At 52.0% G+C, this 25,952-nt stretch overlaps 10 protein-coding genes across 10 annotated transcripts; 5 read left to right on the forward strand and 5 right to left on the reverse strand.

Moving 5' to 3' along the window:
* Positions 1 to 357: 357 nt before the first annotated feature.
* On the forward strand, positions 358 to 2,025 carry COCVIDRAFT_37619 (glycosyltransferase family 62 protein; the record flags this gene model as incomplete). Its single annotated transcript, XM_014701398.1, has 4 exons — positions 358 to 464; positions 580 to 1,259; positions 1,311 to 1,630; positions 1,678 to 2,025. The coding sequence occupies 4 exons, from the start codon at positions 358 to 360 to the stop codon at positions 2,023 to 2,025; spliced, it is 1,455 nt and encodes a 484-aa protein (XP_014556884.1).
* A 789-nt stretch (positions 2,026 to 2,814) lies between these two features.
* Positions 2,815 to 7,851, forward strand: COCVIDRAFT_98815 (hypothetical protein; the record flags this gene model as incomplete). Its single annotated transcript, XM_014701399.1, has 5 exons — positions 2,815 to 3,193; positions 3,254 to 5,796; positions 5,842 to 6,477; positions 6,524 to 7,019; positions 7,070 to 7,851. The coding sequence occupies 5 exons, from the start codon at positions 2,815 to 2,817 to the stop codon at positions 7,849 to 7,851; spliced, it is 4,836 nt and encodes a 1,611-aa protein (XP_014556885.1).
* Positions 7,852 to 8,298: 447 nt separating this feature from the next.
* COCVIDRAFT_37621 (hypothetical protein) lies at positions 8,299 to 9,268 on the reverse strand (the record flags this gene model as incomplete). Its single annotated transcript, XM_014701400.1, has 3 exons — positions 8,299 to 8,605; positions 8,670 to 9,111; positions 9,172 to 9,268. The coding sequence occupies 3 exons, from the start codon at positions 9,266 to 9,268 to the stop codon at positions 8,299 to 8,301; spliced, it is 846 nt and encodes a 281-aa protein (XP_014556886.1).
* Positions 9,269 to 11,190: 1,922 nt separating this feature from the next.
* Positions 11,191 to 12,446, reverse strand: COCVIDRAFT_37622 (hypothetical protein; the record flags this gene model as incomplete). Its single annotated transcript, XM_014701401.1, has 6 exons — positions 11,191 to 11,263; positions 11,316 to 11,388; positions 11,439 to 11,972; positions 12,020 to 12,125; positions 12,175 to 12,216; positions 12,285 to 12,446. 6 exons carry the CDS (start codon positions 12,444 to 12,446, stop codon positions 11,191 to 11,193), a joined length of 990 nt encoding a protein of 329 aa, XP_014556887.1.
* A 464-nt stretch (positions 12,447 to 12,910) lies between these two features.
* On the forward strand, positions 12,911 to 15,327 carry COCVIDRAFT_98810 (hypothetical protein; the record flags this gene model as incomplete). The annotated part of the gene is made up of 2 exons (XM_014701402.1): positions 12,911 to 13,003; positions 13,051 to 15,327. 2 exons carry the CDS (start codon positions 12,911 to 12,913, stop codon positions 15,325 to 15,327), a joined length of 2,370 nt encoding a protein of 789 aa, XP_014556888.1.
* A 530-nt stretch (positions 15,328 to 15,857) lies between these two features.
* COCVIDRAFT_98774 (hypothetical protein) lies at positions 15,858 to 17,016 on the reverse strand (the record flags this gene model as incomplete). The annotated part of the gene is made up of 3 exons (XM_014701403.1): positions 15,858 to 16,642; positions 16,702 to 16,848; positions 16,899 to 17,016. The coding sequence occupies 3 exons, from the start codon at positions 17,014 to 17,016 to the stop codon at positions 15,858 to 15,860; spliced, it is 1,050 nt and encodes a 349-aa protein (XP_014556889.1).
* A 1,412-nt stretch (positions 17,017 to 18,428) lies between these two features.
* Positions 18,429 to 20,752, forward strand: COCVIDRAFT_26475 (hypothetical protein; the record flags this gene model as incomplete). The annotated part of the gene is made up of 2 exons (XM_014701349.1): positions 18,429 to 19,186; positions 19,237 to 20,752. The coding sequence occupies 2 exons, from the start codon at positions 18,429 to 18,431 to the stop codon at positions 20,750 to 20,752; spliced, it is 2,274 nt and encodes a 757-aa protein (XP_014556835.1).
* Positions 20,753 to 20,962: 210 nt separating this feature from the next.
* COCVIDRAFT_15835 (hypothetical protein) lies at positions 20,963 to 23,396 on the reverse strand (the record flags this gene model as incomplete). The annotated part of the gene is made up of 2 exons (XM_014701327.1): positions 20,963 to 23,310; positions 23,360 to 23,396. 2 exons carry the CDS (start codon positions 23,394 to 23,396, stop codon positions 20,963 to 20,965), a joined length of 2,385 nt encoding a protein of 794 aa, XP_014556813.1.
* A 384-nt stretch (positions 23,397 to 23,780) lies between these two features.
* Positions 23,781 to 24,998, reverse strand: COCVIDRAFT_98805 (hypothetical protein; the record flags this gene model as incomplete). Its single annotated transcript, XM_014701404.1, has 1 exon — positions 23,781 to 24,998. One exon carries the CDS (start codon positions 24,996 to 24,998, stop codon positions 23,781 to 23,783), a length of 1,218 nt encoding a protein of 405 aa, XP_014556890.1.
* A 381-nt stretch (positions 24,999 to 25,379) lies between these two features.
* On the forward strand, positions 25,380 to 25,785 carry COCVIDRAFT_98589 (hypothetical protein; the record flags this gene model as incomplete). The annotated part of the gene is made up of 2 exons (XM_014701405.1): positions 25,380 to 25,484; positions 25,576 to 25,785. The coding sequence occupies 2 exons, from the start codon at positions 25,380 to 25,382 to the stop codon at positions 25,783 to 25,785; spliced, it is 315 nt and encodes a 104-aa protein (XP_014556891.1).
* Positions 25,786 to 25,952: the final 167 nt, after the last annotated feature.

The raw sequence follows: 25,952 nt of genomic DNA on the forward strand, positions 1-25,952 counted from the left end.
CGAACAAACCATTTGGCATCTCGCCGGGCACGCGCATCGACTTGATAGTTTGGCGCGATCTCTGTCAGCTGCTGCGGACCATCGACATTAGTACAATTAAACTTTAACGTGGCCTTGGCGAGTTGATCCTCAGCCAAGACCTACCAGAGGATACCAAAGACGCGCGAGCCCTCGATTGATCCAACAACCCACGCTCCTCTCGCCGCAATCACCACGGCCGACTACACCTCTCCCCTGACAGGATAGGGGAGGACAGAGCATCATTGTTCCGTGGCGCAGCCGTGTAGTTTGGGAGGTCTTAGCTGACCAGGGTTTCAAAGGGACCGATCCATACTATCTGGTGCCCGTCTTCCACGAATGCTTCCTTCATACTCAACGTCAAAAGGGAAAATGCATCGCCATGCGTTTTCCAACGGGGCATACCCCTCCCAAGGAGGAGGTACTTTTTCCATACAGCCTCACAAGTACGTCTATACACTGCAATGCACAGCGCAACCCCAGCGCACTACCTCTGCATCGTACCTCCTTTACCCCCACGACTCTGGCTACACAACGTCCTGACTTTGATTGTGCCTCTAGATTCCAGCCGCGGTCACAGCCTGCCCTAAGACGGCGAAGGACGCTGATACAGCGCCTGCTGCTTGTGGGCTCGCTTTTCTTTACAGCGCTCTTCTTCTTTTTTCCCAACCTGCGACCAAATTTGGGCTCCGGACCCCTGAGCCTCATCACTTCGAGCGACGATTCGCAACTCGAGACGGTACGATACTACGACCTGAACAATGTCCAGGGCACTGCAAGGGGATGGGAAAGGGAGGAGCGGATACTTCTCTGCGCTCCATTGCGAGACGCATCCCCACATTTGCCCATGTTCTTTAGCCACCTCAAGAACCTTACATACCCACACAACCTCATTGATCTGGCATTCCTGGTTGGAGATTCCAAGGACAACACAATTTCACTCCTGACGGAAAAGTTGAAGGAGCTGCAGGCCGACCCGGACCCAAAGCAACAATTCGGAGAGATTTCAATCATGGAAAAGGACTTTGGACAAAAGGTCAACCAAGATGTTGAAAGTCGCCACGGTTTCGCTGCACAGGCTAGCCGTCGAAAGTCAATGGCACAAGCCCGCAACTGGCTCTTGAGTGCTGCTTTACGGCCTACACATAGTTGGGTATACTGGAGAGATGTGGACGTGGAGACTGCTCCGTTCACCATCTTGGAGGATCTCATGCGCCATAACAAAGATGTTATTGTACCCAGTATGTTTCACTTCATATAGCAGAGGTGTTCATTGCTAACATGTCGTTCAGATGTCTGGCGACCGCTCCCAGACTGGCTTGGCGGAGAACAACCATACGATCTAAACTCCTGGCAAGAGTCCGAGACTGCGCTTGCTCTTGCGGATACACTCGACGAGGACGCCGTCATTGTAGAAGGTTACGCAGAGTACGCGACCTGGCGCCCGCATTTGGCATACCTTCGCGACCCCTATGGTGACCCGGACATGGAAATGGAAATTGATGGTGTTGGTGGTGTTAGTATTCTTGCAAAAGCCAAGGTCTTCCGTGCCGGTTGCCACTTCCCCGCATTCAGTTTTGAGAAGCACGCCGAGACAGAAGGATTCGGCAAGGTAAGATATTCGACCTCTTCTCATGCCACGAAGCTAACATATTGCAGATGGCCAAGCGCATGAAGTTTTCAGTCGTCGGTCTGCCTCACTATACCATCTGGCATCTTTACGAGCCTAGCGTCGACGACATTCGGCATATGGAAGAAATGGAAAAGGAACGCAAGGCGAAGGAGGCTGAAGAAGAGGCCAAGAAGGCCAAGGAGGCCAAGATCAAAGAGTCTTTTGACGAAAAGAAGGGCGACTGGGAGAAGGAGAAGGCCGCAGTTCAAGAGCTAATTCAAAAGGCAAAGAGCGAGGCTAAGGAAGGGGAGCAGAAGGACAAGCAGCTAGAGGAGAAAAAGAAGGAAGAGACTAAAGAAGAGAAGCCAATTGAGAGGAAGGAGGACAAGTCGTAGCGCCTACAGTACATGAATAATGCGAGGGGCTACAAGACTTGGACTTCTTTCTACTGATGCAGCTTCGTGCGTGCAGTGGGGATGCGCGAGTACGGCAACGACAGTAACGACTTGGGTAGACTGGGAGCGCGCATCTGGAGCGTTGGTTTCTCTCAACTCACTGCATGCTTTGGCTGGGACCCAATAACACCAGCATGTAGTACGTCAATGTTGAGCTGGATTTGCTTGTAGGAATCAGAGCTTGTTGCTTTCTCTTATGGCAGGCGTTAGACAACCAGTTTGAAGGGTTGCATACATTAGACAGCAATTATTGCATCACAAGGCGCTTAGGGACTCAGCAGTAGAATCGGCAGCCTATTCATCTGTAGTAATATTTGACACTATCTTAAGTCGGTCTTGGGGTTTCCAACTGGTGTTTATTCGGGCGGTGCTTGGCCCTACGTAGGATGTTTGCTTAGGACCCTGGCACGATCAGCGTTGCGTCTCAGCACCTCCGAAACTCCGCTGCGTACTAGAGCTAATCCGCCAGATCACCGAATAGATCATTTGCCAGTTGCCTAGTACTTACGGACACATTGTCAATAGACGACTCCTAATCGCACTCGAGAGGCTCTGGAATACGTCTCCCTTTTTTCAGGCAACAGCAAAGAGTTGGGAGAATGCGTGTCATCTTTCCAATCGACTGAACGTAGCATATAGTTGTCCATGTGCCCGCCAGTATAACGACACCGTGTCGCGCGCAATACTTTCCCCACCACTTACGCAACTACACACCAGCTTTCCGGCACCATGTCGAGCATCGACGGCGATGACAATGGCGCGTCAACCCTCCAAGAGACGGTCGCAAGTCTGGACCCCCGCCCCATTACCGTCGCAGTCAACCCAGTAGCTCTCGTCGTGACAGAATGTATCACCGTCACGTCGGCGATGCGAAAGCATGCCCGCTGGGCGCATTCGTCAGTCGCGGCGATATTGGGGAGCTCCTCCAACAAGGCTCCAACCGTACAGCGGCGCGATCGAACAGGACAGGGCATTGTGAGCGCAGGAGAACCAGAAGAGGCTGTTCCAAGCAGATGGGGATTGCGGGGGAAGAAGGGCAAGAGCATGCAAGACAACCCCCTCATGTCTGCATTTGCGCGCCTAAGGAATGATCTCAAGGGCTGCAAAAGTAAGGAGATTCATTCCCAATGGGCTCCATTCCAGAACTATGCTAATGCTACCGCACCAGATATTCGGACATTCGATACGCCCTCTATGCTTCACCCCTTCCTACAAGTTATCCGTTCGTCTTCCACATCTGCGCCCATTACCTCACTCGCCCTGATTGCCATTACTAAGTTTCTGTCATATGGCATTATTGGCTACGATTCTCCACGCCTACCAGAAGCTATGCAGCAGCTCTCTTCTGCCATTACACACTGCCGTTTCGAAGCCACCGACTCTGCGGCAGACGAGATTGTCTTGCTCCGCATCCTCAGGTTGATGGAAGTCATGATATCGGGCCGTGGGGGAGAGGTACTCGGTGACGAGAGCGTATGCGAGATGATGGAAACAGGCTTGAGCATGTGCTGTCAGGCACGACTCTCCGAGGTGCTGCGACGATCTGCTGAGGTGGCCATGGTTTCGATGTGTCAGGTTATATTCAGGAGATTGAAGACCCTCGAGGTTGAGTCGCCAGATGAACTGCAGGCTATGGACGAAGAGCTCGAAGGCAAAGATGAGCAGGACGGCCTACGGATGGACCCAACAGCAGACGGCGGAGGCGATGCTGCACAGCATAAGGTGGAAGCACTACAGCTTTCAAGTGACCCCGATAAGGGCCAAGAAGATAACGAAAGCACCGTAAATCCAGCGAGTAGTACTCTGGATCTTCCTGCGACAGCTGCAGATGGGGAGCCTAAGTCCGCTGTCGAAATCAAGCCATACTCGTTGCCGTCTATAAGAGAACTGTTTCGAGTACTGGTCGATCTACTGGACCCGCATGACCGACAGCATACTGATACTATGCGTGTCATGGCGTTGCGCATTGTCGATGTCGCACTTGAAGTTGCTGGACCCTCAATCGCAAGTCATCCTAGTCTTGCAAACCTGGCCAAGGATACCCTGTGTCGGCACATTTTCCAACTGGTCAGGTCGGACAACATGGCGATTCTGAACGAGTCATTGCGAGTCGCTGGTACCCTGCTGGCAACATGTAGGAACGTGCTCAAGCTGCAACAAGAGCTTTACCTGTCTTACCTAGTGGCTTGCCTCTTTCCAAGGGTGGAGATACCAGTAGAGCCTGGTATTGAGCCTTCATTATACGAAGGTGTCCCACAGGCGCCGAGTCTCATAAAGCAACCGCCGCAACAAAACAGCTCCAGTGGCCGTTCGACCCCAGTACCTGTTAAAGATCGACAAAAGTTGGGTTTGGAGGGAGGCGTCCGAAAACCCGATGCCCGAGAAGCCATGGTGGAGAACCTGGGCGGCTTGGTTCGGATATCGTCATACATGGCAGAGCTGTTTGTCAACTATGACTGCGAGATTGACCGTGGTGATGTCTGTATGGACATTGTGGGACTTCTCTCGAGGAACGCCTTCCCAGACTCCGCAACCTGGAGTACTGTCAATGTACCTCCTCTCTGCTTGGATGCCCTCCTCGGCTTTGTGCAATCCATGGCCGATCGTTTGGACGACGAACCAGTGACTGAAGGTTACCCCAGTGTCGAATCTCTTCGTGAGCAGCGGGCACGCAAGGCTGTCATCATCAAGGGTGCAACCAAATTCAACGAGAAGCCCAAAGCTGGCATCGCGTACCTAGCGTCACAGGGCGTTATATCCGACCCCGATGATCCCAAATGCATCGCTGAATTCGTCAAAGGCACAACGAGAGTTGATAAGAAAGTTCTCGGAGAGTTCATCTCGAAGAAAGGAAATGAAGCAATACTTAGTGCCTTTATCGACTTGTTCGACTTCACTGGGCAGCGCATTGATGAAGCGCTCCGCCAACTTCTACATGCTTTCCGTCTTCCTGGAGAATCTGCACTGATTGAAAGAATTCTCACTGAGTTCTCTGAAAAATACTTCAAAATGGCAAAGCCTGAAGGCATTGTCAACGGCGACGCTATCTACATTCTCACATACGCAGTTATCATGTTGAACACCGACCAGCACAACCCCAACATGAAGCAAAAGCGAATGCAACTGGAAGACTTCAGGAGAAATGTACGGGGTGTGAACGACGGAAAGGACTTTGACGCAGAGTTCTTGGAGAAAATCTACGAGTCTATCAAGAACCGTGAAATCATTCTGCCTGAGGAGCATAGCGACCGAAACGCCTATGAGCATGCGTGGAAAGAGCTACTCGTCAAGTGTCAGTCAACATCAGATATTGTCATCTGTGAAACCAATATTTTCGACGCAGACATGTTTGCTGCTACCTGGAAACCCATTGTAGCAACACTGGCATATGTTTTCATGTCCGCTACCGACGATGCTGTCTTCTCACGCGTTGTGCAAGGCTTTGACCAGTGCGCTCAGATTGCAGCGAAATATGGGCTTACCGATGCTTTGGACCGCATCATCTCGTGCCTTTCGTACATAAGCACATTGGCGCCTGATGTGCCCCCGAGCACTTCATTGAACACTGAGGTTCAGGCCGACAAGAAGAGTGTCATGGTCAGCGAGACTGCTGTCCGGTTTGGTCGCGATGCCCGAGCGCAACTAGCAACCGTCGTGCTGTTCCAGGTGATCAAAGGCAATGAAGCATCGATAAGAGGCGGATGGGAACATGTAAGTCTCCTGTTTGTGTACTCAGGATATCGCTAACATTGATAGCTTATTCGCATCATGGTCAATCTCTTTGTCAACTCGCTGATACCGCCTTACTTCCTTTCCTTCCAGAAAACCCTTGCCTTAGCACCAATACCCCTCCAGAACCCAGCCCAAGTCATTGACCGTGCTGAGCGTCCCGCCGATACGGGAATATTCTCAGCTTTGACATCTTATGTTTCCAGCTTCGCTAATGATGAGCCGCCAGAGCCATCGGACCAGGAGATAGAGTACACACTTTGCACTGTAGATACGGTGAAGGAGTGCCATTTCGAAGACATCCTTGCAAACATCAGTCAGCTACCTGTAGATTCTCTCAGGGCACTACTTGATTCATTACTTCGGCATCTGCCCGAAGATGGGTCACCAACAGTCATCGTGGTGAAGCCTGAAATTCCAGGTGCAAGTCCACGAACACCTGGTCCTCGACAGAAAGGCAAGGGTCCCCTTTATGACCCCAGCTTGGTCTTTGTTCTTGAGCTAGCCACTGTATTGGCCCTACGTGACGAAGAGACTGTCAAAGACCTTGCAAAGGATGTGATCGATGCGCTGGCGTCGGTCATTCGAGATGCTACCAAGCATCATTATGTGGTAGTTGCCCGGTCGGCATACTACCTCCTGAGCCTGCTCAAGGCTAGCAATGTGAGTATCAATACGCAAGGTGTTTTCAGTCTTCTAATATGATTAGGATTACGACTTCATTCGAGCGCCAGTTCTTATGCACACTTTTTCGAGCTTCAACGATTCACTGCTGCAGGAGTGTGCACAACCAATCCTCAAGGGATTGAGCGATTGCTGCAAGGGACCCAACGCGCTTCGCAGTGAGCTTGCAGGCTCACCAGACTTCTGGACTATTCTTAACAGATTAGCCAATGTACCTGATGCCGCTGGAGATGTCTTTTTACTTGTGGAGGACCTAGCTACATCACCACAGCCAGGCATCACTGCAGACAATTATGAAGCTGCAATTGCGCTTCTCAATGAGTTTGCAACCGCCGCTCAAGTGGGCGCACGGGAGGAGCAGTTGTATGACCAAGCAGTACGGCGCAACAAGGGACAGAAGCTCAAAAAGCCGGAGAATAGTGAGATTGTCGTACGAGGCAGTACTGCAATGAGCATCGTATTCCAGTTGTCCAGCCGAGTACCTAACTTTATCGAGCAGTCTCATCTTGAGACTACCAAAGGTAAATTGATTGATTTGAATTTACACATACACATGCTAATGACGTCGCAGCATGGACAGCATACTGGTCTCCTATTCTGAAGACGCTTGCACACCAATGTCTGAACCCTTGTCGTTCCATCCGTCAACAAGCTTTTGTCTCACTCCAGCGCACTCTCCTATCCGCTGATCTTGCCTCTCCTGACCACAAGGAATGGACCTCCATCTTCAGTGAAGTGCTCATCCCACTCATTACCCAACTCCTCAAACCAGAAGTGTACCAATCCGATCCTCTCGGTATGAGCGAAACGCGAGTCCGCGCAGCCACTCTCCTCAGCAAAGTTTTCCTGCATTATCTAGTCCTCCTGGACGGCCTTGGCGAGAAAGGAGAAAAAGGTCTGTTTGAAGAACTTTGGATCACCATTGTCAGTATCATGGACCGGCTAGGCAACAGCGGCCAAGGCGACATGGAAGAAGCCGTAGCCGAGAACCTCAAGAACATGCTTCTTGTCCTGAGCAGTGGAGGTTACCTCGCTCCGCCCGACGAAAACCCAGACCGCGAAGAACTCTGGCATGAGACTTGGAAGCGCATCAATCGCTTCCAGCCGAACTTCTTCGCTGAGCTGTTCCCCGAAGAGGCGGGCAAGCCGGCGCGCCCGAGGCCAAGTAAGGACGAGAGGGCTGCCGCGAAGAGTCCTGTGCCGCCGGTAGAGAAACGGGAGATGGATATTGCAATTAGGACGAAGGATGATGGGGAGAAGAATGGGGCAAATGAGGAGACTGACGAGGACGATGAGGATGATGAAGAAGAAGAGACCGAGCAGAAGAAGAAAGCTGAGGGGAAAGATGATTAGACTTTTTTTCTTTCCGGAATAGTTGGTTCTGGGGTGTTGTTGCTAGAGTAGACGATTCCATGTTACGAGTTGTGTAGTACTAGACGATATGTTGTTCACGGGGAGTATGTAATTGATACGCACGACATATTTATCTTCTCTGCAAACATGCCCTCCCTCCCCCTTTTTTTTCCTTTGATTGCTACCCGGTTCTTCTCCACGATACCTGCGAGGCATGTTTGCACACATGGACACAATCACTTTGTCACCTTGTATATTAATGAACATCAAGGAAAGAAAGAAAAGAACGTTAGGTCTTGTCGAATATTTTCATTTCTCGCACAAATATATACGTTATACTGAAAAAGTTTCTCTCAACCCCCCAGCTTGTCTAAAAAAGCTTACCCCCACTTCCACATTCCGTGTTTGATATCTCCCCTTATTCTACCTTGCGCCCCTTTCAGATGCTTAGTTCATGCGGCCTTGGAAACCCCTTTTGGCGGGGTGGACGACTATGGTGGCTGGGGCTGCTACGGCGGGAGTCTCTGCTGCGGGAGCTTCTGCCGCTGGTGCTTCTGCCGCTGGTGCTTCGGCTGCTGGTGCTTCGGCTGCGGGAGTCTCGGCTGCGGGGGCCTCAGCAGCAGGAGTCTCAGCGGGAACCTCAGCAGCGGGTGTCTCTGCTGGTGGCGCTTCAGCAGCAGGTGGTGCCTCAGCAGGTGGTGCCTCGGCAGGAGGTGGACCACCAGCGCCCTCCTCAGGGGGAGCAGGTACAAAACTGTATAAGAAACAAATCAGCTCGTGCTCAGAGAAAATCATAAGGCGGATATTGTTCAACTTACGCAGCAGCGTCCAAAGCCAACTTGCCTGGCGTTCCACCCACAACATCCGTACCATCAACACTGGCACTGCTCTGCTGGCTCTTCTTCGTATACTCAGCCAACTGTGTCGCATTCGACGGGTTAATCATCATAACCTGGCCCAACTGGCAATGCGGGCCGGTCGCACAGTACAAGAACATGGGCTCAGTGCTCGTAATGGGCATATTGAAAGTTCCAACTTCGGTCTGGCCATCTTCAAAGGGGATGTGGCCGCTGTGCACGCCTCCATCCATGGGAGTGCATGCGGTGTCAGCGGTGGACTGAGTGACAGTATGGTTGCCGTTTGAGAATTGGAACTGTACAATGTCGCCTACAGCGGCAGTGATGGAGTTGGGGACAAATGTGTCTTGGGGACCCCCAACAACGACGGGGATTATCTGGCTGGCGCGGCGGAGGGGATTTCCTGGTAGAAAGTGTTAGAAAACATGAATTTCAATTGCAATACGAAAGCACAAGAACGTACTCTTGATAGCGGGCAGTTTGCCAGCCGTCCTGAATGATGCGCCAGGGAGCGCAGCCGCTGTGGCAGCAAAGACAAGAGACAAAACGAAGCCCTTCATCTTGGAATTGAAATACTCAAATAAAGTTTTGGTGCTTTACAAATGTGTGTACCGAGGGTATCAAAATTGGACCGCAAAGAAACCGTTCAACGGTTAGTCCTCAAATCAGACAAGAAAGATGGTAAAAAATTGTAAGGTATTATATAACGACCGTTTCTACGACTAGCGCAGGTCAAAGAAGAAAGAAAAAGAGTGATGCGAAGTGAAAAAAAAGGTGCGAAGAAGACTGGCAACAAAGAGAGACAACAAAAGAAAACGAGGCTTACAAGAATATCTGCCTGATATATGTACACCACATACACCAACCTCCACTTTCCTTTACCCCCCGTTTCTCTTCGTCCACATGCGCCTGAATCGGCCGCGCAACCTCTCGTTCCCACACACGAATCTCCATCCTCACCTCCTGCCAAACCCGCATCTCAAACACGCAAAGGAAAAAAGTGGCCTGAGGGTATGCCTCCAAGTTGAGCCTAACCATCCTATGAGACTCATTCATGTGGATACCCAAGCCGCCGCGACTGTTGCACCTACTCCTAAAACGAACATTCGCCAAGTTCAAGGAGAACAGGAATTATTAATCGTTTATTTTCTTTGGTTCGCTTCTCTCTTTGGTTGGAGCTTCGTTAGAAGGTATATCGGAATGCTTCCACGGCATATGTTGAGCCTCGTTTGAGGATAAGTGGGGAGCCAAGCGGGTAGCTTGCACGTTTGGAAACCGTAACTGCATTACCAGGCGCGGCGACAAGGGCTTGGGAGGGGGGTCCCACCAAGGGCTGCAAAACGGACGGGTTCGGCCGAGGGGGAGGTCCTGTTGGGAAAGATTTATTTCAATCATGTTTCCAAGGTACGAGTTGGGTATTGAATCGAAAAGGAGGCGCTGACTCGTGCTTGATGGATAGTAGTAGATTCGAGTGGGACTTGCTCTTCAGTAGTAATGTGCCTCCAAGGAAAAGCTTGTGGCATTGGTTAAACTTGGAAGTTCAGATTGTAGATGTCATAACTTCCATTTGTAAGCAAAGTACCGTGTTGGCGCATACATTTACATGATGATAATTGTGGGCTGCATTGCCGTGCTGTCCCAGACCAGACATGAGTTTGCGCTCAGGAGGCATCTACAAGCGAACGTTTTGGGTCAGCACGTGCATCCGTTACCATGGCCAGACACGACGAAGCCGGCTTGGCTTAGGATGCATGACTGCGTGGGGCCGAAAAAAAGAGAAGGGTGTTGTTGACGGCAAGGCGGATGTCAAGTGAGACAGCGTATACTTCAGATGACAGCTGTAAAGTTGATTATGGTATTTCCAGGCGAACTTTAGCATCTTGCGTCATCTATCCCGCCAGATCGGTTATCTCACATGTCAGCACTTGGTCTATGCATGACACTCGTCCCCGTTGTTCGCCGGCTGTATTCCGCGATTACAACTGCGCTGAATCGCCGGTACGTTTGCTCGCATGGGTTGAAATCGGCCCTTCTGGTTCACTTCTTAGTACATAGCTTCTGCTTTTAAAGGCTCATATTGCCGTTGTATACGGAGAGTGGAATCGAACAATCACGAAGCATCGACAAAGAAGGACCAATTGAAGCTGACAAGGCAGAAAAACAAAGACAACGACAATCAAATGCAATCGACAGATGTAGGAAGCGCAATCAGGTTTCATTATTGGTTAGCTCTGCACCGATAGGGGCATAACTAAAGGTATTGTACGGCGGGCACTCCAGGCGACTCGAGCGTGGCTGCTTCAGCTTCCCCGTAGACACCGCATAGTCCTATTGCAGACAGGACATGGTGATGTCATGCACTTGCATCGGAACCAGGGATAGCTTTTGTCAACAGAAACGCAGTCATACACAGTGTATTTGGGGATCATGTCCAAGTGCGACCGTCTTCAGATTTGCAGGCAAGAGCCCCAGATGGGTTCGTTTAGAGGAAGTAGTCTGGGGTCCTTCGTGATACCATGGGCTCGCCCGCTCGTGGGCAAGGATCGAACTGCAAGCTAGAGTAGGAGTTAGAGAATTGTAGTATATGATGAACCGACAGACACTTACAAGGTATACTTCAGGTGCTCGTCAATCTCCATGATTGCGGCCTGATTACCGCATCTGTAACAGTAGTTTGGTGCTGTGACATGTAAGCCGTTGAAGCCATCAAGTTGGAACGGAGCATCATACCTGAGAATATAGTCACGACGTTCCTATCTTGCGACCAGTTGTATCCCTCCATGACAAGCTGATGAGCACGTGCCACGAGCGTCAAGCCGTTGTTGTGATTGAATGCTTCTGAAATGTCCTGTCCAAAAGTGTATCCAGCACCACGAGGTGATATTCCCCAACCGCACCTGTCGTCTGGGTCGGACCAAAGCAAGTCGCACATTGGGCCCTCGTGAGGCACCTCTTGTATACGGTCAAGCGCCCTGATGTTGTCGAGCGTGTCGATACTGGGAGAGAGACCGCCGTGGAGACAGAAGATCTGGTTGTCGATCAAGGCGGTGAGGGGCAGGTAGTCAAACAAGTCTGTAAAGTATTTCCAAACATTGGCGTTGCCGTACTTGCGGAGGCACTCGTCGTAGAAGCCGTATACTTGGGTAATTTGACGAGATTCGTGGTTACCACGGAGGATGGTGATACGCTGGGGGTATCGAATCTTGAGTGCAACCAAGAGAGTCACAGTCTCGACGGAAAAGTAGCCACGGTCGACGTAGTCACCTGGGGAAATCAGCATACAGCCAGTGCGTGTGAGGCAGGGGACCCACCCATGAAGAGATAGTTTGTATCTGGGTTGGGGCCACCAATCTTGAAGAGTTCCATCAGGTCATGGAACTGGCCATGTATGTCACCGCATACTGTGACGGGACATTTCTGTGCAATGGTGAGTATATAGGGGGTGGCAGCAGAGAATGGCACCTACCACTGGCTGCACGTTCGACTCATCCTGGAGTACTTCGCGGGCCTGTGGCACAACCGATGTCAGAAGACGCAACCTTTTGCAATTTTTCAGCGCGAGCGAGCAGCGCATACCTTGTCGCATAGTCTCTGCACGTCGCTCTCTGCCAGCTGCTTGCAGCTCATAAGGCTCTCAATCCAGCCATCGAGGGTGGGAATTGTGGTCGGCTCAGACGTGGGGGCAGACGACAGCTGCATGGGCTCGGGCATCTTGACGTCTTCCATGTTGGTATCCATGATTGCGGGGCGGCGGGTTTGGTGTAGGTGGGGTGGTCGGGTGTTGTGGTGTAGAGCTGTCGAGGGGTTCTTCCCTTTCAAACTCGACCAATGACGTGCGGCAGATGCGAGTACGGGCGATAGGGCGTGTGGACTGGTAGGGTGTGGGAGAGGGAGTCCAAGGGGGTTGTGGGGTGTGCAGGCAAATATCAGGCGTGGCAGCAGGGTTTGAACACAGGAATACAGGGTGAATCAACTCTACGCACGCACTCCATCCACGCAAGGCGGGCGGCGCTGGAACATGGTTTCTCCAGGCCCCGATTGATTCGACAGCATGTCACGTGAGTGTCACTAGCGCGAACTATAGTTCGCGCTACTGCCGGCCAGCTCTGCCCAGCATCCGCGACCTCGTCCTTTCTCCACTCTACCACCCCAGTGTCACGGTTGCACATCGTCGCCTCCCACCGCGATCGGCAACAGCGACAATGTCCAACAAGCGCTCATACAGCGCTTTCCTCTCGAGCACCCCTCCAGACGCGCCGCACTCCGCCCATGGCTTCAACGCTTCCCAGCTGCAGGTAAGCCGTCATTGCAGCTGTGCACGATCCGTGATTCACAGTAATAGCAGGCGCAACAGGCAATGGCCCCCTCGACTTCCTCCGTTCACATGCCGGGCGCTTGGCCTGAAGAACTTTCGATCGCCGAAGAAGCCGCACCCGAACCCGCGCCAACCTCTGTCCTTACAATCATCGGGAAACTTGTAGCATCAGTGAATGTCGCAAACCTGCTCAATCTACCAAGGCGCATCGCAAACCGATTTCTGCACCAGCAAAAAATCAAGGCAATCTCAGTCATCAGCTCTTCTGGCTCCAACAAGAGACGCTTCGTCGCTGCCGGGTATGGAGATGATGAAGCTGCGACACCATCACCTTCAGAACGCGTGCACGCGAATCAGGCGCGTCGCCAGAACCAACGTCAAAAGCACACATCTCTCGCACAGCCAGAATTCCGAAACCATACAGCCAGTCCTGAAGAAAATCGCGAACCAACCGCACCCATTCAGTCCACGTTACAAACGCGAGACGCGCACATTAGCTCAGCCTTTGAGGCACACCTATCTGGCCACGAACCTGAACCCGAACCCGAAATCAATGACGAAGAAGATGGCGACATCAGCATAGATTTCTCTTTTGACGACATACTCACGTCAACTCCACCTCGCAATGCGCAAACAGGCTCGCCTGTGCATGTGGCTTGGAATAGCCCGCGGACTCGTTTGCCCGCTAGCCGCATCTCCCCTGTTCGGCCTAAGCAGCCCGTATTATCATCATTGTCGTCACGCGGCCCTCCACAGTTGCAATCGTCAGCCCGCCCGGTCTCCCAGAAACCTGCTCCGTCCCTCTTCAAGAGACATCTGGAAACAGCCCAGAACCCACAACCCACCGGACCCCGCGCAACCAAACTTCACTCTGTCACACCTCTGCGCCGTCAACTAGTGAAGATACAGTTTGGCGCAGAACACAGACGTATCCAAGCCACTCGACAAACGGAACCTCCAACAATAAGATCCGCGGATCAAGGTTTTGCCGAGTCCGAACCAACTAAAATCACCCCCACCCCGGCTGTTGATCAGGACCTCTCTTATTTGCCGGATGCTTCGTCATCACCGCAGCAAGTGGAGGCCCAATCCAAAATCGACGCCTCGCCTAACCAACCCAACGTCCAACCCGCTAGTCCCGAATTCGAATACGCTAACGACCTATCATTTCTTGTTGACGCACCACCTAGACCATCCGTACGATGGGCAAAGCATGCAGGGACAAAATCTTTCTACTGTGACGAAAAAGTCAGCGATATGCTTGATTCTACGCTAGAGATTATCAACTCCAGTCCCGTACGGGGAGTCTGGCACAACTTCCAGTGCAATCAACAGGCCACATCTGATACGGCCCCATCTTCACCCCAGTCTTCAGCGGCCGATAGTCCCAAGGCCGCAGCAATCGATCCTCATGCCAATGATAGTGGTTTCCATGGCGTCCCTCTGGACACCTTTGACACTTCTGATGACTCGCTTGAGGAATCGGCACTATCCCTCGAGCTTGTCCAAGATCTCCACAACGATTTCAAGACCAAGCTCGCGTTGGCGCCACCGCCACCTCCCCCACCCAAACCACTGATCACGCCCTTATCTCCAGAAGAAATGAAGACCCTGTACACTGCGGCAGCAAATACCAGCAATGGACTCAAGGCCGACAAGTGGGTCATCGATCAGAAACTCTATGCGCGGGATTTTGCGACACTGCTGCCTCAACTGTTCAATGGCGACCCCAGGGCTTGGTTGAACGACAATATTGTCAACGAGTATCTCTCGATTCTGGTAGCCGCCAAGAAGAAGGAGGCAGGGTTCGAGCATAAGCGCGGTGGACCGGCTCCTCCCGTCCATGCATTCTCATCATTTTGGTACAGCACTGCGGATACATCACGTTGGTCCAACCGGTTCCAGCTCAAAGGCAAGCAGTATCTGGATGCAAAACTTATCCTCTATCCCATCTGCGACCGAGGACATTGGCGTCTACTGGCTGTTTATCCTCAGAAACGGTCCATCGAATACCTCGACTCGATGAGTCTCAGCGGGCAGAAGTACATTGATAAGCTCGATGAATATCTGCAGAAGGAGCTTGGTGACTTGTACATTGCCGACGAGTGGTCCAAGGGCACGACTCAGCGCAGCAGTCAGCAGTTGAACGGCAGCGACTGTGGCGTCTTTACTCTCCTAAATGCCCTAACGCTCCTCCGCGGCGACGATACAAAGCTCGTGCTCGCCACTAACGGCATGGACGACGCACGCAAGCGCATCGCAGCTACTCTGCTCGCCGGACGTCCCACAACGGAGCTGGACTAAAGACGATGGCACGGCTTGGTCGGACAGAAACGAATTTCATTTTTCACATTGCATAGCATTGCATGGTTTGGGAGCATGGCAGGAAAAAAATTCTTGCTTCAGCATGGCGCATAGCGACGGTGTTACGGTCGTTTTTTACGGGAAGGCGACACGGAACGAATTGATACCCACCCACACATACATACGATACCCACGGCCAACAGAGGCTTCTTCCGATTTTCTCACCCCAACGCGGCCTTTCTTCTTGAATATCCGATGGGCACGTAGTAGGCTCGATTGGAAACTCTAAACGAAGGTGTCCAAGGATTCATGTAGTATAGAACTTTTTGCGTTGCTTTTTTTGCTTCTTCTTGTACAAATGGTTAGGACAAAGTCTTGAGGGGAGATTGTATAGTTGAGTTTTTGCTCAACGCGCTCAATATAGCGATCCACATGGAAATGAAAACATTGCTTGAAATGGCTAAAATTATTTTCATTACAGGCTTATATGTACATGGCCCCACTCGTGTGCAATTGATTTTACATGTATTCTACGCAGCAACCTTGATAGCAAGCTTGCCAAAGTGCTTCTGGTCCCACATGTACTGGTACGCCTCCTTGAGATCCTTGAGCTCAAACACCTTCTCGTCGACGATAGGGTGGATGTCGTTGGCCTCAATGGCGCGGCACATGTCTTCCATTTGCAGCCGTGAGCCGACGAGGATACCGCGGACGGTGCAAATGTTGTTCAAGCAGTCGAGGAAAGTAGGCTGGTCCTTTCCGCCGCCACCAATGAAGCCAATAATGGTGATGACGCCGTCAATGGCAACGGCCTTGAGCGACTGTGCCATTGTGGTTGGGCCACCGACTTCGACTACGTGCTGGACACCTGCACCACCGGGAGTGAGCTTTGCGGCTTCCTCGCCCCAGTTTGGCGTCTCCTTGTAGTTAATGACGTGGTCTGCGCCATACTTCTTGAGGAGATCGGCTTTGCTGGCGGAACTAGTGGTGGCAATGACTTTTGCGCCAGCTGCCTTTGCGAATTGCAGGGCGAAGATGCTGACGCCGCCGGTACCCTGGGTGAGGACTGTGTCGCCGGGCTTGAGGGCGCGCGACTCGAGGCCATAGAGGGCGTTCCAGGCTGTGAGAGCTGCGCAGGATAGGGTCGAGGCTTCGAGCATGTTGAGGTTGGAGGGGGCCTTGACGAGGCCTGCCTCGTCGAAGATGCCGTACTCACGTAGAGTACCGTCTACGGCGCCACCGAGACCAGTACCGAGGGATTGTGCGTCGAGAGAGCCGGCGATGTGGCCCTGGTTGAAGAGAGTGACGACCTTGTCTGTGCAAATGTTAGTATCCTGGTCTAGGCGATGCGGCTTTGGCGTAATCTGTACATACCTCCAGGCTGGAAACGGGTAACGTGCTTGCCAACAGCTTCTACGGTACCAGCACCGTCTGAGCCGGGGACAATGTTGTCCTTCATGGGGAAGGGGTATTTGCCCTTGGGGATAATGAGGTCACGATAGTTGAGAGATGCGGCATGGACTATTGCATGGTTAGCGTTGTTACAAAGGCTAATTGCTCACGCTACGTACTCTTGACGAGGACATCTTTGTCGCCAATCTCAGGTACCTTGGCCTGCTCGTTAAACTTAAGAGACTCGAAGCCGTCCTTTCCTTGGACGGTCCATGCCTTGGTGGTTGATGGTGCCATGTTGATTGTACGTAAAAGATTATTCAGGAAATGCGCAGACTATGATTATACAGTATAAACTTTGACCGTATGGAAGCTATACTAGGTCTTTTGAGGGATACCAGCAGCTTGATGCCGTTCCCGCCATGTCGGTCTCTCGTCTTATATATGTACAGGGCTTGCCATGTGGATGTGGGGTCCTCGAAGGTCCGATAGTGACGCAACAACAGGATGGCTGCTAACTCAATCTAACGTCACAACTGGGAGAACCTTGTAGAGTGCGGGTATCATGGGTGCTTAGCGTAGGAAATAAGTGGCGAGTTGGCCGATCAAGAATCTCCAAGACCCAAATTGGTCGCTTCGGCCGCGTTGTACTGTAGCTTAGAAACTGCCGGCCCCGGCGAGTGAGGAGAAAATCGAAGACATCAGGGCAAGGCCGGTGTCAAGGCGGAGATGACTCGGACATGTGAGATACTTGTACATGTCTGGCCGTGGAATGGCGAGGGAGATAGTTACTCGACGTGCATTTGTAAGCTCCCCGGGTTTACGGCGGGTGGGTCTGATGAAGAGGAAGAAGGACGCGATGCTTTCGCGTGGTGTCGTGCCCTGGCCATGCCCCGCACCACTTTCGATTGCCTTCCATACCCACATACACAGTAAGCATACACTGTTCAACCTCGACGCGTGTCAGTCTCCGCCACTCCGTTGGCTGCTTATCCCGAGCGTAGTGTGGTGTACACTAGTTGTAGTAGTACCTGGTCGGGGGCCAGACATCGGGGAAACAAGGCAGCCTCTCATGGACCAAGAGCCGGTTATCAAACAGCGCACTCCCAGTGTTGTCCTCCAGACACATACAATCTCGGCTGAAACGTCTCATCCTATCATATTTGATGACCTTGGTGGAGAACAAGCTGTCCCGTCGTGGCGCTTGGCGGTGAAAACAAGCATCATGTCAACGAAAATACGCGTCGACGAGCATGCAGCGAACAACAACGGTGGCGGAAGCGATTGTGGCACAATTGTATGCTAAATACGAGCAGACTGCCTCTCAGCTCCCTGAAGAGATCCAGCTTTAAGCCACTCAGGCGCAGTGATGATTAGTGTGTGATCGCCTACCAATGACCGAGCATTGGCCCGTCATCCGCTACGCCCCGACCTTTGTCCACTGGCAGCACCACAGCCAGACAACGCCGCGCATAAAGAGGCAGCAATCGTCTTCGCGCACAGCGTCGACTGCCATGGAATTTTCTTCCCCAGGTTCCACAAAAAGCGAAATCGGCCCTTAGGCATTCGCTGCCCCTTCAGCTCGAGAATGCTGTGCGAGCGTGTCATAATGCATGTGCAACTTGTCGCTCGATACTCTAGCTTCGTTACATAGTTTATGATACAAGCCTCGCCCGCCATAGCCCAAGGCCCCGAGGAACCACGTTACCATGACCTCTCTAGAACCCTCATCCAGCGACTCGTCGCGCGATGTATCCCCACAGACCCGGCCCGAGCCCTACGACCCCTTCCATGCAGACAACGACCCCATCGAACTTGCCCACTTATCCAGACCGTCCCTCGACGATAGCGACACGTATGGCTCCCGTGGGCGCTCTCCACCCCACGACTCGGATGAAGGCATGCGGAATGGGCTACATCCCCGGTCAGTGTTCGGGTTTGCACAGAGCAATGATCAGTATGCACCCGTTCATGGGCGAAACTCTAGTTTGGGGCCCTCTTTACAGTCAAAGAGAGAGTCGTCGTATACAATAAACCGCGCGCTATACAACAGCACGTCGAGAGATGCCGATACCCAGGCTATACTAGACCGAAGATCGGGCGAATTAGCTCAATGGCACATATACTGGACCACTCCTGCGATGATAATATCGCTTTTTCTGGCTGGTTTTGCTGCAGCAGTGGGCCACCATTTGTTCTATTCATATCTTGACGGAAAACCGGCTACAGCTCAATTGAAGATGGTCAGGTACGGCACAGCACTAGCCTTCTTTGTTAAGAGTACGCTCGCGGGGTGCGTCATCATGTGCAATCGTCAACGTATCTGGTATACGTTTCGACGGAAAGCCATGACAATCAAGGGCATCGATGGCTTGTTTTCAGCAACAGAGGATCCCACGCAATTTTTCATGAACTGGGAAATGACCCGCAATGGCAAGCTTGCAACATTGATGGCCGCTTGCACGTGGTAAGTCAAGTGGTCGTTAAGAAGCTGACCTTGCTGACCTGTACGAAAAGGTTGATACCTCTGGCCTCTGTTCTTTCTCCAGCGTCACTTACCTCTCAACTAAGTACCTTGCATGAGAACGGAACGTGTTCGGTAGCCAGCCTCAACTTTGGCCAGGAAGCAGATTACGATTTTCGAGACCAAAAATCTTTCTACAAGAAATCTCTGAGCTTTTTCAATACAACGGATATCAAAGCTCAACAGCCTGGTTGGTTTGATTATTATGACCAGCCTTCCAAGACCGCTCGGCGCCTGGCCTTTAGCAGCGTCTACATGCAGAAGCCACAATCCCGCGAGAACGCAGCCATGTCTTTTTGCGGCGAAGGCTGGAACTGCACTTATTCGATCAATTTCTTAGGTCCAGGATATAAATGCGATGATCTCAGCGATGCCGACAAAGCCAAGGCTCCCTTCTCAATAGACATACTTGCGCCGAAAGGAAACGTTACCTACTATGCGGATGTAGATCAAGGCGATTATCATTACCAGGATCCGAAAAGCAAAGGCGACATGTTGGGTGTCATCCAGAGTGAACCCGATCTCTGGATAGGCTACGCAATCAACACCTACCAGCCATACGCGCCTGATTCGCCCTTTTACGAGACATGGAAAACCGTCCACGAACCAAGAATGTTCAAATGCGTCATGCACTATACCAACTACACTTTTGAAATGGACTATAGCCCCCGACAGAACGCCACACGCAAACAGCGCGACTTCCTTGCTCCAGTCGTTGATACGACCGTCCAATGGGACGAGAAACAAAACGACTGGACCGCCTCTCCTGCACAAAACTTCATCCGGCCCAGCGACGATGTAGGAAAATACAAAGTAGCAAGTACCTACCACACGCTAGGCATGCTCCTCCGCCGCTTCCTCCGCGGCAAAATCGAAAAAAACAACGTCCTAATCACCTACACCGATCTCTCCGAAACCCGCCTCGCAAACAGCACCACATCGTACCCGCTCGTCGATCTCAAAACAGAAATGCAGGACCTCTTCGAAGACATGATCATCACCCTGCTCAGCGACCCCAACCTCGTCGCTGCCGAAACGCAAAACGCGCCCTGTGGGAAATCTCGCACAATGATGGTATACGTCTACTACATGCAATCCCTCTGGATCGGCTACGCAATCGTCATCGCCATCACCTTCGCCTTTGTCCTCGTCGGCGCATGGTCCCTGTACAAAAACGGCGTCGCGTCTGATGTCCTCTTCTCGCGTATCATGGTTACAACGCGAAACCCTACTCTCGACCATCTAAGCGTGGGTGCGTGTCTCGGTGGCGACCCGTTTCCCAAGGATCTAACAAAGACGAAGCTGCGGTTTGGCGTGTTGCTTGAGGATGATCCGAGGGATGGGCCGTTGGGCAAGGTCGAGCATTGTTGTTTTGGGACGGTGGGCGAGACAAAGGAGATTGTTAAGGGGGGCACGTATGCGGGGTTGAAGGAGTGGAGGGGGGAAGGTGAGAGCGAGGAGAGGTTGAGTGTGGATGAGAAGGAGCCGCTTCTTTTTGAGCGAGCATGATGATATGAGTGGGGGTTTTTTTTTTAAAAAACAAAATCGGCGTTTTATGATATCCGTATGGTTTAGATTTCCCAATATATTTTCCTTGAGACATGTACGTTTTAATTTTCATGATACCTTAGAACTACTCTTCGATAGATGACAAGATATCAACTCTTTTATTTAACTCCTTTTCTTGCTCTACTCGCAAGTTATCTCTAGCTATACAATCTAAAACTCCAAAGCCACCTTCTTCGTCTGTTCCGCTTGCCCTTCACTCTTCTCCGCCTCTGCCTTTGGCCCCTTGCCCTTCCTATATACCCTCGCATCTCTGGGATCAAATCCACCATTACCCCAAAGCGCCCACTCAGGCGTCTCATCACCAACATAGTCTTCTGGCCTCCATCCCACGACCTTGCCGTCCTCCACACGCGTTCCCTGTACCTTCCCCTCGTTCAAGTCGAAAAACCGCTCGAAATCGATCCGAGTAGCCCACCGCCCGTCCCTCATAAAGCGTGTCCGATCCGCCAAAAGAACACAGCACGAATGCGCATGTTCAGCCCCAATACCATACTGTAGCCCCCTACTATTCAATTCCTTTTCCAATTCCGTGACAAACTCTGCAACTTCCTCGTAAAACGGCACGTTCTGCATCGTGAGTCCCGCGGACCCCGCAGCAGACGTACCGCAGTACGTTACACCTTTTACCTCTACAAACCCAGGCAGCGCGCGCTCGACGAGATCAGCGTAGCCGTGTACTTCCTCAGCCATGTTGAAACCTTTTACGAGCGTGAGACGGAAAACGGTGCGTTGTTCGAAGCGGCGGTTACGTAAGATATCGAGGCAAGCGCAGAAGCGTTCCCAGAAGTCGCGGTGGAGGGGTCGGTCAATCTTGCGGAGACTGTCTTTGTTGGAGGCATCGATAGAGACGTAGAGTTGGGTTACGGGGATGAGCGAGGCGAGTTGGGCCGGGTGCTGCGCGTTGCAGACGAGGAATGTGGAGATGCGGTTTTTGTGCATGATGTCAAGGAGTTCATTGATATGTGGGTAGAAGATGGGTTCGCCGACGAGACTTAGGGCGCAGTGCCGGATTCGCATTGCTTCGCTGAAGCGTTCGGCTCGTACACCGGGGACGCCCTTCATCATCTTGATCTTCTTGTAGTGCGCTGCTGTGATGCCGTCGAAAATCATCTCGGGGGCGTCCGTGACCCAGCGCCAGGTCGTGCCGACGGGGTTTGTGCCGTGTCGCCAGCAGAAGACACATTTGTTAGAACAAGATAGAGATGGGGTTGCTTCCATACACAAGTGCGAGGCGATACCGTAGAAGGAGTATTTGTAGCAGGATCCCCGACCGCGTAGTGCAGATTTGGTCCATCGGCAAATCTTGACACCGGAATGCGAGCCGATAATACTATAACCCTGTTTTGTGAGAGCAGCGTGAGTAGGAGAAGTAGTGGGGACCATTTCCTTTGGAGCAGGGGCGGATTTGAGTTTAGGCGCAGATTTCTTATAGGTTGTGAAATCAATGGGTATCGGCGATGACGAAGAGTTGACCATGGAGCCCAAGTCTTCGACGTCGTCAACTCGTGAAGATTCACCATTTCCCTCTTCAGCGTCATCCACATCTTCCTCGTCACTCTCAGCAGGATCACCACTACCTGGTACACCCTCACCAAGTCCTCGTCCTTCGGCAAGCTCGACCAGCGCGTCCTGAACTCCAATTCTCCATTCTTCCAATCGCTTTTCTGCATCACCTTTAACATCACCCATGCCAAGAGGATATGCTCGCTTTCTGCCCGTCAACCTCGCCATCCACTTGTCAACCTCCCTAGCCTGACTACAGAAGCCTTCCTCTTCTGTTGGCCATCCCTCCTTGTCTCCAAATCCAAAAACGGAGTATCCAAGTAACCCACTCAATGGCGCTGTATCGATACGGAAGTCATTGTGTGTTTCTTGAAGACTCTCAATAAATATATCCAGGACGGTATCGATGTTGTAGGTGGGTATGAGGATGATATAGAAATACTTGACGTTGGGGTCGGCCTTTGGTGGGGTTATAAAATAGTCATCGTGTTCAATGTACGAAATATCGTGGGTCTGAGGTTCGAGGAAAGAAGAAGCTTGGTCGCAGCCAGTCGTCCACTCTGTGATTGTCTTTGCGAATTGTGCGGCATAGCGCTCGGTTGTACCTGAAAGCGACTGAAAGAAGACCAGGGGCTGTATCTTGTCCGTTTTGTGATCGAAGGTCAGGGTTGGTGTTACGCTCTTCTTCGGTATTTTTCTGCCCTTGACCATCTTGGGCCCCTTCTTTACTTTTGTGGCCGCGACCACAGCGCTTGTGTCATCCTCGGCGTGGTTATCAACATTGAGATCTGGAGAAGTGAGGGTCGTGGTGTATTCTGGGAGCCATTCAGGCTTGAGCTCGACTTTTTGCTTTTCGATAGGTGACTGAGGCACGGGCGATTTCGGTAGCTTCTCTCTTCGGTCGCGCGAGTAAATAATGAGGCGCGCAATTGTCGCTACTACGAGCGCTGAGAGCAAAATAGGAAGCCGATGGTCGTGCCAGATGAGGAGTACCTCTAAACCAAAGTCAGGACTGGATGTCAGAATCGAATTTCAAACACTTACCAGCCGGCAACTGTCCCAACAAGTCATGCAAAGCCATGGCGCTGTTGTGGTGTGGCGCATAGGACGGCATGCAGTGTCACGAACTTTTGGCAAACCGCTCGCGTGGGGTCGATTAGCGGGGTCAAACTGCACTCGCCTTATTGGTGGATCGCATCTGCAGGAACCACAGGCCGCGGCATGTTTTTTCTATCTTGATACTTTGTACCTGGTCTGTAATCCTATCACCACGCAAGCTGAATCTACACCAGCAAGAGTCGCAGATGGTACTGTTACTATTGAATCCTCTGCGCATGTTCACAAGTAATTCGAAAGTTCCAAGAGCGACAGCAATGTACATTGAACTGGGGTTTATTTTTCTTCTAGTCTAGCATTGCATTCGTAAAATCATAATCCTCATCGGCCTATTCCTCGGCGATGCCACTTAGAGGGCCGCCCACTCGACGGAAAAGGCTCTGACGGGCTCCTTCTCATTCGCGTCTATTTCTGGATCCTCACCGCCAATCATGTAGGCCTTCTTCGTTCCTGTACCGAGACGCCCGCCGCCGACTACGTCCAGAAGCTCAAACTTCTGGTCCCAGCCAAGACCCGTCGCAGCAAAGTGACTGTGGTAGCGAAGTGGGTCGCCAGGGTACACGTTGTAATGGCAACCAAAGCGCAGACCAGGCATGTGATAGTAGCCTTTGGAGTGCAAATACCGGAACAATGGGTAACTGTCCGGTACCTTTGGGGGAGGGGCCGCAGTCTCCTTAGCGGGGGTCTCCAGGGGTGGATATGAGGTCGTAGGCGTGACGAAATGCTTCTGACCTGCAACACCTTTCACAGTGTTGCCCTTGGTGGACGGTTCAGGTTCAGAAGGAACAGACACTGGTTCGAAGAGAGACTCTTCGGGTGCAGGGGCCGAGGTAGGAGCAGGCACAGGCGCAGGCGCAGGTGCAGGAGAGTCAACCTTTGGTGGTTTGACCTGTACCCACGACTCCGAGAAGCTTGAGCCCTTCATGATGAACCCAAGACCAGAGTGCGCAAGATCAGAAGTGCTGGTTTCTGAGCTAACAGGGCTGGAACTGCTGATGATACTAGGACTCGGGTCGACCTTGGTGAGTTCCACTGGCGTATACGAGTCGGAGAAGCTCGATCCTTTCATGATGAAGCCCAGACCAGAGCCTGAGAGACTTGAGTCATCCACTTTGAGCGTTTGTTCAGACACCGAGCTTGCAGCAAGACTACCCTCGTCTATCTTCAAACCCTTGTCGCGCAGGGCCCTTTCCTTCCTCCTCTCTGCAGCCTCTCTCTGTTCCTTGGCCACTTCTTCTCCTCTCTTATCCATCTCGGCCATGTACCTGAGTCTGTCCTCTCTGCTCATCTTCGCAAAGTTCTCTTCATGAAACTGCGCATCATCCACGATATACGCAGCGCCTTTATCGACGAGTACCCGAGCCTCTTCCGGCATAAGTTCCAGCGGTACGCCCAGAAAAACGTTTTGCTGACTGAGGTTCGGGATCGTGCCCACCAAGAGTCCGCAGATGTTGTGCGCGCGACGGCAGTGCGCAATGACGTCCACATCGAAGAGGAGGTAGCGACCACCGACGAGGGAGATGGGAAATGGTTCCTTGATTGGGTTGGTTGCTGGCGCTTGCGCCATTGTGTGATCTGAAGCGAGGCAAAGGTCAGTTTCTTATAGGTCAATGTAGCGGTGAGGTGAGACGCTGAGTTGGCTAGAGGATCAGAGTGTGAATACAATATTGGTTCACCATGGTCCCATCTTGTGGGAGTCAGGGGATTGACAGATTATTGGGTATTCATCATATAAGGCGCAAAAAGCAAGGACGAAAAAAGATTTTGCTTACCTGTCACTTGTGAGGTTTCATCGTGAAAGTTGTGAGGAGAAAGGAAAGAGTTAAAGGTAAAGCTCGACTTTTCAGCAGCCTCGCTTAGCTAGCGCGACAAGGGCAAGGTCCCCGCAACACCGGAGACGGACGCGACAGGCTCGCCTTTGACATATCAACACAGCGGCAGCAGCATCATGGCACCACCGTATTTTGTAGGATCTACAAATGGCCAGGAGGCAGCGGCACCAAAGACATATTACGAGCAGCAGCGCGAGATGCTGGTGACGGAGATTGCTCAAGTGCGTTCAATGTTCCGGTCTGCACACCGACATTGTGGCCCGCCAATGTCGCTGCAACAATCTAGCGCTTGCGTGCTAACTATGGTCGCAGAGCCTAGAAGTCGTCTTGCAAAACATCAACAAACTCAACCGCTCGCTCGAAGAAGTCACGTCGGTCGGCAACGAATTCGCGCCCGTCGAGTCGCTGTGGAGTCACTTTGAGAACGTCATGGCCAAGGACCCCAACGAGCAGCAGGAAAGCACGCAAGAGGGGGCCACCGAGCACGAGGGTGAGACGGAGGTGCCCGATGAGAGAAAATGAAAGAGCAGAGGACCCCTGTTGACAACATGACGAGGACTCGACAAGACGCGGCGTAGCGTTGCGCACGGTGAATGGTTCATATAAACCTGAACAAGGCGTTACGGGAAGATGATGCAATGATACCCCTGAGCAAGTCACTACTAGTAAAATGCTTGTCATAGGGCTGG

This window comes from Bipolaris victoriae (genome assembly GCF_000527765.1).
Source record: "Bipolaris victoriae FI3 unplaced genomic scaffold scaffold_40, whole genome shotgun sequence".
Taxonomy (NCBI): domain Eukaryota; kingdom Fungi; phylum Ascomycota; class Dothideomycetes; order Pleosporales; family Pleosporaceae; genus Bipolaris; species Bipolaris victoriae.